This window comes from Coregonus lavaretus, assembly GCF_964263955.1.
Source record: "Coregonus lavaretus genome assembly, contig: HAP1_SCAFFOLD_1513, whole genome shotgun sequence".
Taxonomy (NCBI): domain Eukaryota; kingdom Metazoa; phylum Chordata; class Actinopteri; order Salmoniformes; family Salmonidae; genus Coregonus; species Coregonus lavaretus.
Genome location: NW_028160511.1, coordinates 37,789 through 57,991, shown reverse-complemented (window position 1 = coordinate 57,991; position 20,203 = coordinate 37,789). Strand labels below are relative to the sequence as shown.

Sequence of the window (20,203 nt, the reverse complement as noted above, 5' to 3'; positions counted from 1 at the left end):
TGAACACCAGTAATGTCTAATATATATATAACTCTAGTACTGTTTAATATATATAAACCCCAGTACTGTCTAATATATCAAATCCCCAGTACTGTAAAACATATATAAACCCCAGTACTGTCTAATATATATCAACCCCAGTACTGTCTCATATATATAAACTACAGTACTGTCTAATATATTTATAAACTCCAGTACTGTCTAATATATATATAAACTCCAGTACTGTCTAATATATATAAACTACAGTACTGTCTAATATATTTATAAACTCCAGTACTGTCTAATATATATATAAACTCCAGTACTGTCTAATATATATAAACCCCAATACTGTCTAATATATATATATATATATATATATATATATATATATATATATATATATATATAAACCCCAGTACTGTCTAATATATATAAACTACAGTACTGTCTAATATATATATATATAAACTCCAGTACTGTCTAATATATATAAACCCCAATACTGTCTAATATATATAAACTCCAGTACTGTATAATATATATATAAACTCCAGTACTGTCTAATATATATAAACTCCAGTACTGTCTAATATATATAAACTCCAGTACTGTCTAATATATATAAACTACAGTACTGTCTAATATATATATAAACTCCAGTACTGTCTAATATATATAAACCCCAATACTGTCTAATATATATAAACTCCAGTACTGTCTAATATATATAAACTACAGTACTGTCTAATATATATATATATATATATATATATATATATATATATATATATATATATATATAACTCCAGTACTGTCTAATATATATAAACCCCAATACTGTCTAATATATATAAACTCCAGTACTGTCTAATATATATAAACTCCAGTACTGTCTAATATATATCAACTACAGTAATGTCTAATATATATATATAAACTCCAGCACTGTCTAATATATATAAACTCCAGTACTGTCTAATATATATATAAACTCCAGCACTGTCTAATATATATAAACTCCAGTACTGTCTAATATATATAAACTCCAGCACTGTCTAATATATATAAACTCCAGCACTGTCTAATATATATATAAACTCCAGTACTGTCTAATATATATATATAAACTCCAGCACTGTCTAATATATATAAACTACAGTACTGTCTAATATATATATAAACTCCAGTACTGTCTAATATATATAAACTACAGTACTGTCTAATATATATAAACTCCAATACTGTCTAATATATATATAAACTACAGTACTGTCTAATATATATATATAAACTCCAGTACTGTCTAATATATATAAACTCCAGTACTGTCTAATATATATAAACTCCAGTACTGTCTGATATATATAAACTCCAGTACTGTCTAATATATATAAACTCCAGTACTGTCTAATATATATATAAACTACAGTACTGTCTAATATATATAAACTCCAGTACTGTCTGATATATATAAACTCCAGTACTGTCTAATATATATAAACCCCAGTACTGTCTAATATATCTAAACCCCAGTACTGTCTAATATATATAAACTCCAGTAATGTCTAATATATATAAACTCCAGTACTGTCTGATATATATAAACTACAGTACTGTCTAATATATATAAACCCCAGTACTGTCTAATATATATAAACCCCAGTACTGTCTAATATATCTAAACCCCAGTAATGTCAAATATATATAAACCCCAGTGCTGTCTAATATTTATAAACTACAGTAATGTCTAATATATATAAACTCCAGTACTGTCTAATATATATAAACCCCAATACTGTCTAATATATATACAGTGAGGGAAAAAAGTATTTGATCCCCTGCTGATTTTGTAAGTTTGCCCACTGACAAAGAAATGATCAGTCTATAATTTTAATGGTAGGTTTATTTGAACAGTGAGAGACAGAATAACAACAAAAAAATCCAGAAAAACGCATGTTAAAAATGTTATAAATTGATTTGCATTTTAATGAGGGAAATAAGTATTTGACCCCCTCTCAATCAGAAACATTTCTGGCTCCCAGGTGTCTTTTATACAGGTAACGAGCTGAGATTAGGAGCACACTCTTAAAGGGAGTGCTCCTAATCTCAGCTTGTTACCTGTATAAAAGACACCTGTCCACAGAAGCAATCAATCAATCAGATTCCAAACTCTCCACCATGGCCAAGACCAAAGAGCTCTCCAAGGATGTCAGGGACAAGATTGTAGACCTACACAAGGCTGGAATGGGCTACAAGACCATCGCCAAGCAGCTTGGTGAGAAGATGACAACAGTTGGTGCGATTATTCGCAAATGGAAGAAACACAAAAGAACTGTCAATCTCCCTCGGCCTGGGGCTCCATGCAAGATCTCACCTCGTGGAGTTGCAATGATCATGAGAACGGTGAGGAATCAGCCCAGAACTACACGGGAGGATCTTGTCAATGATCTCAAGGCAGCTGGGTCCATAGTCACCAAGAAAACAATTGGAAACACACTACGCCGTGAAGGACTGAAATCCTGCAGCGCCCGCAAGGTCCCACTGCTCAACAAAGCACATATACATGCCCGTCTGAAGTTTGCCAATGAACATCTGAATGATTCAGAGGAGAACTGGGTGAAAGTGTTGTGGTCAGATGAGACCAAAATGGAGCTCTTTGGCATCAACTCAACTCGCCGTGTTTGGAGGAGGAGGAATGCTGCATGTGACCCCAAGAACACCACCCCCACCGTCAAACATGGAGGTGGAAACATTATGCTTTGGGGGTGTTTTTCTGCTAAGGGGACAGGACAACTTCACCGCATCAAAGGGACGATGGACGGGGCCATGTACCGTCAAATCTTGGGTGAGAACCTCCTTCCCTCAGCCAGGGCATTTAAAATGGGTCGTGGATGGGTATTCCAGCATGACAATGACCCAATACACACGGCCAAGGCAACAAAGGAGTGGCTCAAGAAGAAGCACATTAAGGTCCTAGAGTGGCCTAGCCAGTCTCCAGACCTTAATCCCATAGAAAATCTGTGGAGGGAGCTGAAGGTTCGAGTTGCCAAACGTCAGCCTCGAAACCTTAATGACTTGGAGAAGATCTGCAAAGAGGAGTGGGACAAAATTCCTCCTGAGATGTGTGCAAACCTGGTGGCCAACTACAAGAAACATCTGACCTCTGTGATTGCCAACAAGGGTTTTGCCACCAAGTACTAAGTCATGTTTTGCAGAGGGGTCAAATACTTATTTCCTTCATTAAAATGCAAATCAATCTATAACATTTTTGACATTCGTTTTTCTGGATTTTTTTTGTTGTTATTCTGTCTCTCACTGTTCAAATAAACCTACCATTAAAATTATAGACTGATCATTTATTTGTCTGTGGGCAAACGTACAAAATCAGCAGGGGATCAAATACTTTTTTCCCTCACTGTAAACTCCAGTACTTTCTAATATATATAAACTACAGTACTGTCTAATATATATAAACTCCAGTACTGTCTAATATATATAAACTCCAGTACTGTCTAATATATATAAACTCCAGTACTGTCTAATATATATAAACTACAGTACTGTCTAATATATATAAACTCCAGTACTGTCTAATATATATAAACTACAGTACTGTCTAATATATATAAACTCCAGTACTGTCTAATATATATAAACTACAGTACTGTCTAATATATATAAACTCCAGTACTGTCTAATATATATAAACTACAGTACTGTCTAATATATATAAACTCCAGTACTGTCTAATATATATAAACTACAGTACTGTCTAATATATATAAACTCCAGTACTGTCTAATATATATAAACTACAGTACTGTCTAATATATATAAACTCCAGTACTGTCTAATATATATAAACTCCCGTACTGTCTAATATATTTAAACCCCAGTAATGTCTAATATATATAAACTCCAGTAATGTCTAATATATATATATAAACCCCAGTGCTGTCTAATATATAAAATGCAGTACTGTCTAATATACAGTGGGGAGAACAAGTATTTGATACACTGCCGATTTTGCAGGTTTTCCTACTTACAAAGCATGTAGAGGTCTGTAATTTTTATCATAGGTACACTTCAACTGTGAGAGACGGAATCTAAAACAGAAATCCAGAAAATCACATTCTATGATTTTAAAGTAATTTATTTGCATTTTATTGCATGAGATAAGTATTTGATACATCAGAAAAGCAGAACTTAATATTTGGTACAGAAACCTTTGTTTGCAATTACAGAGATCATACGTTTCCTTTAGGTCTTGACCAGGTTTGCACACACTGCAGCAGGGATTTTGGCCCACTCCTCCATACAGACCTTCTCCAGATCCTTCAAGTTTCGGGGCTGTCGCTGGGCAATACGGACTTTCAGCTCCCTCCAAAGATGTTCTATTGGGTTCAGGTCTGGAGACTGGCTAGGCCACTCCAGGACCTTGAGATGCCTCTCACGGAGCCACTCCTTAGTTGCCCTGGCTGTGTGTTTCGGGTCGTTGTCATGCTGGAAGACCCAGCCACGACCCATCTTCAATGCTCTTACTGAGGGAAGGAAGTTGTTGGCCAAGATCTCGCGATACATGGCCCCATCCATCCTCCCCTCAATACGGTGCAGTGGTCCTGTCCCCTTTGCAGAAAAGCATCCCCAAAGAATGATGTTTCCACCTCCATGCTTCACGGTTGGGATGGTGTTCTTGGGGTTGTACTCATCCTCCTTCTTCCTCCAAACACGGCGAGTGGAGTTTAGACCAAAAAGCTATATTTTTGTCTCATCAGACCACATGACCTTCTCCCATTCCTCCTCTGGATCATCCAGATGGTCATTGGCAAACTTCAGACAGGCCTGGACATGCGCTGGCTTGAGCAGGGGGACCTTGCGTGCGCTGCAGGATTTTAATCCATGACGGCGTAGTGTGTTAGTAATGGTTTTCTTTGAGACTGTGGTCCCAGCTCTCTTCAGGTCATTGACCAGGTCCTGCCGTGTAGTTCTGGGCTGATCCCTCACCTTCCTCATGATCATTGATGCCCCACGAGGTGAGATCTTGCATGGAGCCCCAGACCGAGGGTGATTGACGGTCATCTTGAACTTCTTCCATTTTCTAATAATTGCGCCAACAGTTGTTACCTTCTCACCAAGCTGCTTGCCTATTGTCCTGTAGCCCATCCCAGCCTTGTGCAGGTATACAATGTTATCCCTGATGTCCTTACACAGCTCTCTGGTCTTGGCCATTGTGGAGAGGTTGGAGTCTGTTTGATTGAGTGTGTGGACAGGTGTCTTTTATACAGGTAACGAGTTCAAACAGGTGCAGTTAATACAGGTAATGAGTGGAGAACAGGAGGGCTTCTTAAAGAAAAACTAACAGGTCTGTGAGAGCTGGAATTCTTACTGGTTGGTAGGTGATCAAATACTTATGCCATGCAATAAAATGCAAATTAATTACTTAAAAATCATACAATGTGATTTTCTGGATTTTTGTTTTAGATTCCGTCTCTCACAGTTGAAGTGTACCTATGATAAAAATTACAGACCTCTACATGCTTTGTAAGTAGGAAAACCTGCAAAATCGGCAGTGTATCAAATACTTGTTCTCCCCACTGTATATATATATATAAACCTCAGTATTGTCTAATATATATAAACCCCAGTACTGTCTAATATATATAAACTACAGTACTGTCTAACCTGCTTTGTATACCTGCTTTGTATACACTGAGGAGCTTTCAATAATAAATTATTTTAGATCTCTCTATCCATCTTCCCTCTTCTCTCTCCTCATCCTCTTATCTCTCTCCCGCTCTTCTCTCTCTCTTCACATCCTAATCCACATGGGAGGGAAAATGGCTAATTGGGCCCAATTTGGACATTTCCACTTAGGGGTGTACTCACTTTTGTTGCCAGCGGTTTAGACATTAATGGCTGTGTGTTGTGTTATTTTGAGGGGACAGCACATTTACACTGTTATACAAGCTGTACACTCACTACTTTACATTGTAGCAAAGTGTCATTTCTTCAGTGTTGTCACATGAAAATATATACTAAAATATTTACAAAAATGTGAGGGGTGTACTCACTTTTGTGAGATACTGTACATATTTGGCTGCAAGAGGAGCCATTGCTCCTTCGCCCATGAGTATTTTTAGTTTTTCCTCTGGCTTTAATAAGTTAAAATTTGGAATAAATCTAGTCATTTCTGTAAATAATGAATCTCTTGGTGAGGAATATTTATCACAGTAAAGGAGAAAGTGCATCTCTGTCTCTACCTCCCCTGTCGTGCAGTGACCACATACACACTCCTCTTTGGGTAGCCATGTCTTTTTATGTCTGTCAGTTTCTATTGCCAATTGATGGTCACTCAGCCTGTACTTGGTAAGGATCTGTCTCTGCTTCGTATCTCTGACAGAGTAGAGATAATCAGCCAATTCATATTCTCTGTTTAGGGCCAGATAGCAATTTAGTCGGCTTTGGGATTTTGTTTCATTTTTCCAAAGTTGTAAATATGAGTCCTTTGATTGGTTCATGATTTTGTTTATTTGAATTATTTCTTTTGAAGCAGTGCTGGTGTCAGCTTGGTTGGTTAGGTCCAATACCAGCTGACTGAGAGGGCTCGTTTCTGGGCTCAGCTCTTGGGTTTGAAGTGCTTTAAATTGGAGACTTGAATTTAGATGTAGACAAAATGTTAATGATATTTTCTGTATTTTTATTACCACTAGAAAGCGGCCCAATTCTGCCCTACATGCATTAGTTGGTGTATTTCTTTGGACTTGTAGAATATTCCGAAATAATTCTGCATGTAGGGCTTCAATTGGATGTTTGTCCCACATTTTAACGTCCAGTTTATTGAGTGGCCCCCAAACCTCACTTCCGTAAAGAGCTATTGGTAGGATTACCCTGTCAAATACCTTGGTCCAAATTCTAATTGTTGAATTTGTATCTTTTCATTTTTATTGCATACAATGCTCTGCGGGCTTTTTCTTTGAGTGCATTCACTGCCATATTAAAGTTTCCCGATGCAGATATGGTCAGACCAAGGTATGAGTAACTTTTTAGTGTGTTCAATTATGGTGTTGTTCAAGGTGAATTTATGTTTGGGTTTTTTCTGGAAAATCATGATTTTAGTTTTTTCAAATGTATGCCAGGGCCCAATTATGGCAATATTGCTCTAGAAAATTAAGGTTATGTTGAAGACCTTCATTGGTTGGTGATAGAAGAACCAAATCATCAGTATATAGCAGATATTTTACCTCTGTGTCAAATAGTGTGAGTCCTGGGGCTGCAGAATGGTCCAACATGTCTGCTAATTCATTGATATGAATGTTTAAAAGGTTTGGACTCAAACTGCAGCCTTGTCTCACACCTCAACGTTAAGAAAATAATTATGTTCTTTTATTTTATTTTTTTATTGCACACTTGTTTTCTGTGTACATACATTTTATTAAGTCATACACCTTACCACCAAGCCCACTTTGGAGAATTTTGAAGAATAGACCTTCGTGCCAAATTGAATCAAATGCTTTTTTTTTTAAGTCAACAAAGCAAGCAAAGATTTTGCCCTCTTTTTTTTGGTGGACTTGTTTATTAATTAGTGTGTGTAAGGTGGATATATGGTCAGTAGTACGATGGTTGGGGAGAAAGCCAATTTGACATTTACTTATTACAGAAAACCTTTCCCAAGTTGCTGTTTACGCAAATTCCCCTGTAATTATTGGGGTCTGATTTGTCTCCACTTTTGTGGATAGGGGAGATGAGCCCCTGGTTCCAGACATCAGGAAAGCAGCCAGAAGTTACTACCATGTTGAACAATTTAACCACAGCATTTTGTAACTCAGGTGTGCTGTTTTTCAGCATTTCATTTCTGATGTTATCTAGACCGCAATCCTTCTTTGATTTTATAGATTTTAGATTTTTATTTAGTTCTTGTTAGGTTATTGAGTAATCTAATGAATTTTGGTTGATTTTAATGACTGATTCAAGGATGTTCCATTTTCCTTGAATTTCTAATTGGTTATGTTGTAAGTATTTTTGTGGGATGTTTTTGTATAGATTATCAAAATAAATTTTCCAAATTCCTTCACCTTGTATGGCTAATTCTTGTGGCTTTGTCATTGCTTAAATTGTTCCACATGTCCCAGAACTGATTTTGGTCAATTGCGTTTTCAATTTCATCAAGTGTCTTGTTGGTATAATTCAATTTCTTCGTAGCTCCGGGTTGTTTTGTTGCTTATGTTTATCTTTTGACATTTGTCTTAGGTGTTTTCTAATTGTTTTACATCCGTTATCAAACCATTTTTCAGAAACATTTAGTTTTTTCTTTCTGATGTTTCTGAAATTTCTTTGGTTTTCCCAAATTTGCTTTTGATGCAGCTTTTTGGAGTATGCAATTGATGTTTTGAGTAGCCGAATTGACACCTTCTTGTTTTGGTATTGTGAGTTATTGAAGACCTGTATAGAGTTCATCATTTCATTTGAGTTCAATGTTTCAATGAATTTCTCTGCACTGTTTGGAGCCCATCTGTACGATTGGTTCATGCTGTAGAGTTTATTGGGCTGTTTTTTTGAATGAGTATTGCTGGTTAATTTCTTCAGAAACACGTTGATCTGACTGTGATCTGACAATGGTGTCTGTGGTCTGACAGTGAATACACTAATGGAGGAGGGGTCCATGTCAGTGATGGCATAATCGACTACATTTGTCCCAAGAGCTGAGCAGTAAGTAAACTGACCTAAAGAGTCCCCTCTGATTCTACCATTAAGCATGTACAGGCCTAAGGCTCGACAGAGATGCACTAACTCCTTCCCGTTTTTGTTCAGTATTTGGTCAGGACTGTTTCTATTATTTATAATTGGGCTACTGTACACGGAGGGGTGTCCCAATTTGTGGTGGTTACCTCCCGCATCAGTGTAGTCAGGCTCAGAACCTGTTCTCGCATTAATCTCCAAAAATAAGCACTTTACACTCTACCTGAAATTGAATGATTTCTGTATGGATATTGTCGAAAAACTGATTATCATAATATGATGAATCTGAAAGAGGAGCATAAGCTGCACACACAGTTGAAGTCGGAAGTTTTACATACACCTTAGCCAAATACATTTAAACTCAGTTTTTCACAATTCCTGACATTTAATCCTAGTAAAAATTCCCTGTCTTAGGTCAGTTAGGATCACCACTTTATTTTAAGAATGTGAAATGTCAGAATAATAGTAGAGAGAATGATTTTTTTCAGCTTTTATTTCTTTCATCACATTCCCAGTGGGTCAGAAGTTTATATATACTCAATTAGTATTTGGTAGCATTGCCTTTAAATTGTTTAACTTGGGTCAAACGTTTAGGGTAGTTGGGTGAATTTTGGCCCATTCCTCCTGACAGAGCTGGTGTAACTGAGTCAGGTTTGTAGGCCTCCTTGCTCGCACACGCTTTTTCAGTTCTGCCCACAAGTTTTCTATAGGATTGAAGTCAGGGCTTTGTGATGGCCACTCCAATACCTTGACTTTGTTGTCCTTAAGCCATTTTGCCACAACTTCGGAAGTATGCTTGGGGTCATTGTCCATTTGGAAGACCCATTTGCGACCAAGCTTTAACTTCCTGACTGATGTCTTGAGATGTTGCTTCAATATATCCACATAATTTTCTTTCCTCATGATGCCATCTATTTTGTGAAGTGCACCAGTCCCTCCTGCAGAAAAGCACCCCTACAGCATGATGCTGCCACCCCCGTGCATCCCGGTTGGAATGGTGTTCTTCAGCTTGCAAGCATTCCCCTTTTTCCTCCAAACATAACGATGGTCATTATGGCCAAACAGTTCTATTTCTGTTTCATCAGACCAGAGGACATTTCTCCAAAAAGTACGAGATTTGTCCCCATTAGCAGTTGCAAACTGTAGTCTGGCTTTTTTATGGCGGTTTTGGAGCAGTGGCTTCTTCCTTGCTGAGCGGCCTTTCAGGTTGTCGATATAGGACTTGTTTTTACTGTGGATATAGATACTTTTGTACCTGTTTCCTCCAGCATCTTCACAAGGTCCTTCTTTGCTGTTCTGGGATTGATTTGCAATTTTTGCACCAAAGTACGTTAATCTCTAGGAGACAGAACTTGTCTCCTTCCTGAGCGGTATGACGGCTGCGTGGTCCCATGGTGTTTATACTTGCATACTATTGTTTGTACAGATGAACGTGGTACCTTCAGGTGTTTGGAAATTGCTCCCAAGGATGAACCAGACTTGTGGAGGTCTACAATTCTTTTTCTGAGGTTTTGGCTGATTTATTTTGATTTTCTCTTGATGTCAAGCAAAGAGCTAATGAGTTTGAAGGTAGGCCTTGAAATACATCCACAGGTACACCTCCAATTGACTCAAATGATGTCAATTAGCCTATCAGAAGCTTCTAAACCATGGCATTTTCTGGAATTTTTCAAGCTGTTTAAAGGCACAGCCAACTTAGTGTATGTAAACTTACCCACTGGAATTGTGATAGAGTGAATTATAAGTGAAATAATCTGTCTGTAAACAATTGTTGGACAAATTAATTGGGTCATGCACAAAGTAGATGTCCTAACCGACTTGCCAAAACTATAGTTTATTTACAAGAAATGTGTGGAGTTGTTGAAAAAATTAGTTTTAATGGGCCTGGTCTAGTAGAGCTGTGTTGTGATGGGTATGGTCTAGTAGAGCTGTGTTGTGATGGGTCTGGTCTAGTAGAGCTGTGTTGTGATGGGGTCTAGTAGAGCTGTGTTGTGATGGGGTCTAGTAGAGCTGTGTTGTGATGGGGTCTAGTAGAGCTGTGTTGTGATGGGGTCTAGTAGAGCTGTGTTGTGATGGGGTCTAGTAGAGCTGTGTTGTGATGGGGTCTAGTAGAGCTGTGTTGTGATGGGGTCTAGTAGAGCTGTGTTGTGATGGGGTCTAGTAGAGCTGTGTTATGATGGGGTCTAGTAGAGCTGTGTTGTGATGGGGTCTAGTAGAGCTGTGTTGTGATGGGCCGGGTCTAGTAGAGCTGTGTTGTGATGGGGTCTAGTAGAGCTGTGTTGTGATGGGGTCTAGTAGAGCTGTGTTGTGATGGGGTCTAGTAGAGCTGTGTTGTGATGGGGTCTAGTAGAGCTGTGTTGTGATGGGTCTGGTCTAGTAGAGCTGTGTTGTGATGGGGTCTAGTAGAGCTGTGTTGTGATGGGGTCTAGTAGAGCTGTGTTGTGATGGGGTCTAGTAGAGCTGTGTTGTGATGGGGTCTAGTAGAGCTGTGTTGTGATGGGGTCTAGTAGAGCTGTGTTGTGATGGGGTCTGGTCTAGTAGAGCTGTGTTGTGATGGGCCGGGTCTAGTAGAGCTGTGTTGTGATGGGGTCTAGTAGAGCTGTGTTGTGATGGGGTCTAGTAGAGCTGTGTTGTGATGGGGTCTAGTAGAGCTGTGTTGTGATGGGCCGGGTCTAGTAGAGCTGTGTTGTGATGGGGTCTAGTAGAGCTGTGTTGTGATGGGGTCTAGTAGAGCTGTGTTGTGATGGGGTCTAGTAGAGCTGTGTTGTGATGGGGTCTAGTAGAGCTGTGTTGTGATGGGTCTGGTCTAGTAGAGCTGTGTTGTGATGGGGTCTAGTAGAGCTGTGTTGTGATGGGGTCTAGTAGAGCTGTGTTGTGATGGGGTCTAGTAGAGCTGTGTTGTGATGGGCCTGGTCTAGTAGAGCTGTGTTGTGATGGGGTCTAGTAGAGCTGTGTTGTGATGGGTCTGGTCTAGTAGAGCTGTGTTGTGATGGGGTCTAGTAGAGCTGTGTTGTGATGGGGTCTAGTAGAGCTGTGTTGTGATGGGGTCTAGTAGAGCTGTGTTGTGATGGGGTCTAGTAGAGCTGTGTTGTGATGGGGTCTAGTAGAGCTGTGTTGTGATGGGGTCTAGTAGAGCTGTGTTGTGATGGGTCTGGTCTAGTAGAGCTGTGTTGTGATGGGCCGGGTCTAGTAGAGTTGTGTTGTGATGGGGTCTAGTAGAGCTGTGTTGTGATGGGGTCTAGTAGAGCTGTGTTGTGATGGGGTCTAGTAGAGCTGTGTTGTGATGGGGTCTAGTAGAGCTGTGTTGTGATGGGGTCTAGTAGAGCTGTGTTGTGATGGGGTCTAGTAGAGCTGTGTTGTGATGGGGTCTAGTAGTGCTGTGTTGTGATGGGGTCTAGTAGAGCTGTGTTGTGATGGGGTCTAGTAGAGCTGTGTTGTGATGGGGTCTAGTAGTGCTGTGTTGTGATGGGGTCTAGTAGAGCTGTGTTGTGATGGGTCTGGTCTAGTAGAGCTGTGTTGTGATGGGGTCTAGTAGAGCTGTGTTGTGATGGGGTCTAGTAGAGCTGTGTTGTGATGGGCCGGGTCTAGTAGAGCTGTGTTGTGATGTGCTGGGTCTCTCTCTCTCTCTCTCTCTCTCTCTCTCTCTCTCTCTCTCTCTCTCTCTCTCTCTCTCTCTCTCTCTCTCTCTCTCTCTCTCTCTCTCGTTGCGCTCTCTTCTCTCCTCTCCTCTCTCTCCCCCTTTCTCTCTCACTCTCCCTCTTCTCTCTCTCCCCCTGTCTATTTCTCTGTCTCTCTCTCTCTCATATCTCTCTCCATCCACTCCCACTTCTCTCAGTAGTGCTATATTCTCACCAGCACCACAGGGAACAGAAATAACACACTCTCTCTACTCCTCCCGTCCCACACTCCAATAGTCGCCTGAGGCAACAGTCATGAACTGATTGGAGCCATCAAGCCTTTATCCAGATCCCAAAACGCTGTTCCCGCTGGTCGCTACGTTACGACTGGGGGGAAACCATATCCAAATCCAGAATTGTAAAGATAGGACAGGGCTGCCCCCCCTGGCCGCACGAGGCAGGGTCACCAGCTATACGTGCGCTATGATCAATGTTTTATGTCTCGTTGTGTGTGTGTGTGTGTGTGTGTGTGTGCTTAAGAGCAATATCTCTCAGACCAGAAAAGCATTTCATGTTGCAACCTCCTGTTTATTAGAACAGAAAATCAACCAATCAGGGAGAAAGAAGTCACCGACTCAAATACAAAAATATGGGACTCAAATCCAAACCAATCAATGTATGAATGTAGCTCTCCGAACAAACACCAGGGAGCAGAAAACAGAACAACATGGTGTCTTGCCTGTCCATCTGTCTGTCTGTCTGTCCGTCTATCTGTCTGTCTGGTAGGCTACATTACAACATGAATAGGTGGTTAAGGTTGGATTCCTGTGTTCGTTCAGTCCCAGGTTTTTAATGTCAAGCAGAGTAAAAAAATAGAACAGAGTCTCTCCGGGGAAATCCAACAGACATCTCACCTTTTCTCTCTCTTTCTCTCTCTCTTTCTCTCTCTCTCTCTTGCCATAGTCTGCTGCAGCAGCAGCACCACCGGCACCAGCAGCACCACCGGCACCAGCAGCACCAGAACCATAAGCACCAGAACCAGCAGCAGCAGCAGAACCACCAGAACCAGCAGAACCAGCAGCAGGTGCAGAGAAAGAGAATGCAGCGGGAGAATAAAAAAGCAAGCGAGTCGAGTCGTGGCTTTTAAAGGTACAGGGTCAGAGCAGAAAGACAAGAGCAGTTGTCAATGTTTACATGAACGTTTGTCTGTGTCGTCCTTGTAGGCTATTTTCTTCTTTGCTGCAATATGATCACAATATCTCTCCCACAGTGTTACAGACACAGTCAGCCTGCAAACAACACCTCTCTCTCCCCATCCTCTCCTCTCCCCCATCCTCTCCTCTCTCTCTCCCCCATCCTCTCCTCTCTCTCTCCCCATCCTCTCCTCTCTCTCTCCCCCATCCTCTCCTCTCTCTCTCCCCATCCTCTCCTCTCTCTCTCTCCCCATCCTCTCCTCTCTCTCTCTCCCCATCCTCTCCTCTCTCTCTCCCCATCCTCTCCTCTCTCTCTCTCCCCATCCTCTCCTCTCTCTCTCTCCCCATCCTCTCCTCTCTCTCTCTCCCCATCCTCTCCTCTCTCTCTCTCTCCCCCCATCCTCTCCTCTCTCTCTCTCCCCATCCTCTCCTCTCTCTCTCCCCATCCTCTCCTCTCTCTCTCTCTCCCCATCCTCTCCCCCCCCCCCTTCTCCTCTCTCTCTCTCCCCCATCCTCTCCTCTCCCCCCCCCTCCCCTTCTCCTCTCTCTCTCCCCCTCTCCTCTCTCTCTCTCCCCCCCCCTTTCTCCCCCCCCCCCCTTCTCCTCTCTCTCTCTCTCCCCCTCTTCTCTCTCTCTCAGAGAGGACCAGAGAGCAGGACCAGAGAGTATAGCCCATCATATCAAACAGAATTCCAAATCAATCATCACTCCTTTCCGCCGTTGACCCACTAGCGTCAACCCTCCTCCTCTCCCGGATCATATCCTCGAGGCTACGGAACACCAGCGTGTGTCCATTCCGAGTCCCGGCACCGAGATGCACTTTGAGAAAGTACTGTTGCTCTGCCGAGTGTGCCTCGCCTCCCGCCTTGAACTCCCGCTTCCCGAAGCGGCACCAGGCGGCGAAGCTCTCAGAGCTGGTCCAGCAGATGTCCCCGCTGCGTAGGCCCAGGTGGCCAGTGGCGTTCTGCAGCACCAGGTCGGATGGCAGCGGCCGGAAGCGGTAGCGGCTGTTCACTATCCGTCCGTGCCGGCCCTGTCCTATCTCAGTCAGGCTGTCCTTCCGTATCTCCCCCTCATGCAGGTGTATCACCTGGTCATTGAGCTCGTACACAGCCCAGTGAGGTGCCTGGGAGGTGGATACTAGCTCCACAAGGTCCCCTGGCTTGCACATGGAGAGCAAAGTTTTGGTGGAGTACACGTTCAAATCCTGGTTCGCGCGCAGTTTGGAGAAGATGCATTCCTGGGAGCAGAAGGCGGAGTACTCCAGCTCGCTGACCGCCCCGGGGCCCTCCTGGCTGGGGTAAGGGTCCTTGGTGTAACCTCCTCCGCCACCTCCTGCGTCGTCCACCTGAAATCAAATTATATTTGATGTCTTCACTATTATTCTACAATGTAGAGTATAGTGAAAATAAAGAAAAACCCTTGAATGAGTAAAACTTTTGACCGGTAGTGTGTGTGTGTATATATATATATATATACACACACACACACAGCTGAAGTCGAAAGTTTACATACACCTTAGCCAAATACATTTCAACTCAGTTTTTCACAATTCCTGACATTTAATCCTAGTAAGAATTCCCTGTCTTAGGTCAGTTAGGATCACCACTTGATTTTAAGAATGTGAAATGTCAGAATAATAGTAGAGAGAATGATTTATTTCAGCTTTTATTTATTTTATCACATTCCCAATGGGTCAGATATTTACATACACTCAATTAGTATTTGGTATAATTGCCTTTAAATTGTTTAACTTGGGTCAAACGTTTCGGGTAGCCTTCCACAAGCTTCCCACAATAAGTTGGGTGAATTTTGGCCCATTCCTCCTGACAGAGCTGGTGTAACTGAGTCAGGTTTGTAGGCCTCCTTGCTCGCACACGCTTTTTCAGTTCTGCCCACAAATGTTCTATAGGATTGAGGTCAGGGCTTTGTGATGGCCACTCCAATACCTTGACTTTGTTGTCCTTAAGCCATTTTGCCACAACTTTGGAAGTATGCTTGGGGTCATTGTCCATTTGGAAGACCCATTTGCGACCAAGCTTTAACTTCCTGACTGATGACTTGAGATGTTGCTTCAATATATCCACATAATTTTCCTTCCTCATGATGCCATCTATTTTGTGAAGTGCACCAGTCCCTCCTGCAGCAAAGCACCCCCACAGCATGATGCTGCCACCCTAGTGCTTCACGGTTGGGATGGTGTTCTTTGGCTTGCAAGCATCCCCCTTTTTCCTCCAAACATAACGATGGTCATTATGGCCAAACAATTCTATTTTTGTTTCATCAGACCAGAGGACATTTCTCCAAAAAGTACGAGATTTGTCCCCATTAGCAGTTGCAAACCGTAGTCTGGCTTTTTTAATGGCGGTTTTGGAGCAGTGGCTTCTTCCTTGCTGAGCAGCCTTTCAGGTTATGTCGATATAGGACTCGTTTTACTGTGGATATAGATACTTTTGTACCTGTTTCCTTCAGCTTCTTCACAAGGTCCTTTGCTGTTGTTCTGGGATTGATTTGCACTTTTTGCACCAAAGTACGTTCGTCTCTAGGAGACAGAACGCATCTCCTTCCTGAGCAGTATGACGGCTGCGTGGTCCCTTGGTGTTTATACTTGCATACTATTGTTTGTACAGATGAGCGTGGTACCTTCAGGCGTTTGGAAATTGCTCCCAAGGATGAACCAGACTTGTGGAGGTCTACTATTCTTTTTCTGAGGTCTTGGCTGATTTATTTTGATTTTCCCTTGATTTCTAGCAAAGAGGCACTGAGTTTGAAGGTAGGCCTTGAAATACATCCACAGGTACACCTCCAATTAACTCAAATGATGTCAATTAGCCTATCAGAAGCTTCCATTACATAATTTTCTGGAATTTTCCAAGCTGTTTAAAGGCACAGTCTGTAAATAATTGTTGGAAAAATTACTTGTGTCGTGCACAAAGTAGATGTCCTAACCGACTTGCCAAAACTATAGTTTGTTAACAAGAAATGTGTGGAGTGGTTGAAAAATGAGTTTTAATGATTCCAACCTAAGTGTATATACAGCTGTGGAAAAGAAATTAAGAGACCAAATGTTTCTTAAATCAGCATCTCTACATGTATGACAGCCATTCCATTCCAGTGTCTGTTGAATTCCAACACAGGCACACCTCATTCTACTGAATTAGGTACTGATTAGGTGATCACATGAACCACTTATTCACTTATTTAACGAGGAAAAGTATAAAAACCACTGCTGTGGTCATCACTATCCTCTTGCAATAGGACCAGCTGGATGGCAAAAACAGTGCTAATAGTACCTCAAAAGTAATATTAATCAATAAATAACTATCAACCATGCCAAAAGAGTTGAAAAGGAGAGTTTTGAGTGAGGAAAAGAAGGGTTCAATTCTGGCTTTACTGGCAGAGGGATACAGTGAGCGTCAGGTTGCTTCCATCCTTAACATTTCAAAGACGGCGGTTCATAAGAACAAGGTCAAGCAGCAGACATTGGGGACAACAAAGCTACAGACCGGCTGAGGGCGAAAACGATTCTCTACTGACCGGGATGACCGCCAACTCATTCGAATGTCACTCAACAACCATAGGATGACATCAAGGGACCTACAAAAAGAATGGCAAACGGCAGCTGGGGTGAAGTGCACGGCGAGGACGGTTCGAAACAGGCACCTAGGGGCAGGGCTGAAGTCGTGCAAAGCTAGAAAAAAGCCCTTCATCAATGAGAAGCAAAGAAGAGCCAGGCTGAGGTTTGCCAAAGACCATAAGGGTTGGACCGTACAGGACTGGAGTAAGGTAATCTTCTCTGATGAGTCCAATTTTCAGCTTTGCCCAACACCTGGTCGTCTAATGGTTAGACGGAGACCTGGAGAGGCCTACAAGCCACAGTGTCTCGCACCCACTGTGAAATTTGGTGGAGGATCTGTGATGATCTGGGGGTGCTTCAGCAAGGCTGGAATCTGGCAGATTTGTCTTTGTGTAGGATGCATGAATCAAGCCACGTACAAGGTTGTCCTGGAAGAAAACTTGTTTCCTTTTGCTCTGACAACTCTGAGGATTGGTTTTTCCAGCAGGACAATGCGCCATGTCACACAGCCAGGTCAATCAAGGTGTGGATGGAGGACCACCAGATCAAGACCCTGTCATGGCCAGCCCAATCTCTAGACCTGAACCCCATTGAAAACTTCTGGAATGTGATCAAGAGGAAGATGGATGGTGACAAGCCATCAAACAAAGCCGAGCTGCTTGTATTTTTGCGCCAGGAGTGGCATAAAGTCACCCAACATCAATGTGAAAGACTGGTGGAGAGCATGCCAAGACGCATGAAAGCTGTGATTGAAAATCAGGGATATTCCACCAAATATTGATTTCTGAACTCTTCCTTAGTTAAAACACTAGTATTGTGTTGTTTAAAAATGAACATGAACTTCTTTCTTTGCATTATTCGAGGTCTGACAACACTGCATATTTTTTGTTATTTTGAACAGTTGTCATTTTCTGCAAATAACTGCTCTAAATGACAATATTTTTATTTGGAATTTGGGAGAAATGTTGTCAGTAGTTTATAGAATAAAACAAAAATGTAATTTTTTCCCAAACACATACCTATAAATCGTCAAACCAGAGAAACTGATAATTTTGCAGTGGTCTCTATTTTTTTCCGCAGCTGTATATACACACACACACACACACACGAAAGATATTATAGAAGTATATATATAGTAGAAATATATATTATAGAACCAAAATGAGAAGAATACAGGCCCTGGATTTTCCAAGAGCTGATAGTTAATGACCTTATTTATAATAAGTGATTTTCACTGGTTTGAGTAAAGTACATTAAAAAAAAAGTATACATATAACATATACATGCAATAAGTAGCCTAGGGAAAAAAAACAAGGCACAAATATTTTCACACTTCAATAAAAACACCAATAAAGCACAAAGATATATTATATAAAATATAGGCCTACAGAAAAAATATATATTGAAAGAAAAGATGTAACAAAATCCAAGTTAATTTGTCATATGCACATGAAACATGTGTAACTGGTGTGAAATGACTAGCTAGTAAGCGGTGTGCGATAGTAGCGTTTAAAATCGGTGACGACGCTCGCTCTGAGACCTTGAAGTAGTTGTTACCGCTTTGGTGGAGCAACGGGTAACGGTGCTTGGTAGGAGGCAGTTGTTGATGTGTTCAGAGGATCCCTGGTTGCACTGATACACACAGTACAATTAACAAAGTTGCAACATATTGAAAAAATATACAAAAATAATATCCACCTCCTCTTCTTCGTCTGAGAAGAAGTATGCCACTCCAACTCTGAGCTCCTCTTTCTCCAGTCCGGACGGATCTCCGGTGGGCAGCTCGCTGTAGCTGAGGTGGGTTATCCGGTCCAGGTGGTTTCCCATCAATGACAAAGCCCCGGCAGAGGAGAGGCATGGAATAAGGTGTCTGGGGGAGGGGGGAGGTTAGGAGGTGAGGGGAAGGTTAGGGGGTGAGGAGCGGGGAAGAGAGAAGGGGACAGAGACGTGAATGTTGGGAAAGAACAAAAAAAGAATCCCACAATAGGATCCCTACACTAAATCACGAAGTGGAGAAATATAAAATACTTTCACTAGAGCGATGTAGTTAGAGGTTTATGTCTGCGCGCACTGCCCGGTAGACTGCACTGGTCGGCTATTAGCTAGACTCAAACACTTCAGCATCAAGTGAAAACAGTCCACAGTCACGTAGTGAGGTACATCATCAACTCTCCAGTTACTGAACCGCGATCCTTTGAAAGACCACAACACAAACAATGATTTAGTCCATCACTCTCAATCCATCCCGTGCCAGTAATTTACTGTGGTGGACTAAATAAGAAAACAGCTGGGCTGGAGAGAGAAAGAGAGCAGGCCAGAAAAGCGACAGTTAAAAAGGGAACAGAGAGAGAGAGAGAGCGCTCGGTGCCTCCCCTCGTCTATGTAGAAAGAAAAGAGTCACCCTGACAAAAAGCTACAGATGATCTCTGTCCCGCCAGACAGACGCACCATGGGAGAATAACGGATGATTGAACCTTTCACGCACCGTGTGTGGAAGACGGATAAATAGTAATGGTTACCTGCACGAGACCAGGGCAAACGGTTATATATCCTGCCGTTCCATCGGTGGTTTTCTGTCTCTCTCTCTTCCACTTGTCTTCTTTCCCCCAATCCTCCCGCAGCCCTGTGTGTGTTCTCCGCACCTCTCGTGTTTAAGTAGCCCTAACACTGGGAGCTCCGCCTTCACTAGCAACACCCTGCCCTCGGCGCAGCCCATTGGTCCAGGGACCCTTTCCTATTCTGCCTTGGCCCATCAGCAAGGCTGATCCCCACGTCAATCAAGCCAGCCTCCAATAGCGTGGGCGAGAAGCAGCGCGTGGTGGGGGGTTGTTACTGTGGCGTAACCTACAGTAGACAGACAGAGGCTTCAAAACATGCTGTTATAAGACATAGACAACACTTAGCTGGATAAGACATGGACAAACACTTAGCTGGAGAAGAGTGTCTACTAAATTACTATAATGTCATTGATTATTATTTTATATATATATATATATTCCCCTTTATTACTTTCCAACCCGGCCACGCTTTCCCTACTTGGAGTAAACTAGTGAACAACAATGCCCAGGCCTCTACTTCCAGCTTATACTTACTAT

At 41.9% G+C, this 20,203-nt stretch overlaps 1 protein-coding gene across 1 annotated transcript; it reads right to left on the bottom strand.

The window, feature by feature from the left end:
- Window positions 1–14,228: 14,228 nt before the first annotated feature.
- On the bottom strand, window positions 14,229–18,971 carry LOC311121715 (protein LRATD1-like; the record flags this gene model as incomplete). Its single annotated transcript, XM_084196177.1, has 2 exons — window positions 18,807–18,971; window positions 14,229–14,879 (listed from the first exon to the last, which is right to left on the bottom strand). The coding sequence occupies exons 1-2, from the start codon at window positions 18,933–18,935 to the stop codon at window positions 14,229–14,231; spliced, it is 780 nt and encodes a 259-aa protein (XP_084052303.1). The 5' UTR covers window positions 18,936–18,971.
- Between the last annotated feature and the right edge of the window lie 1,232 nt (window positions 18,972–20,203).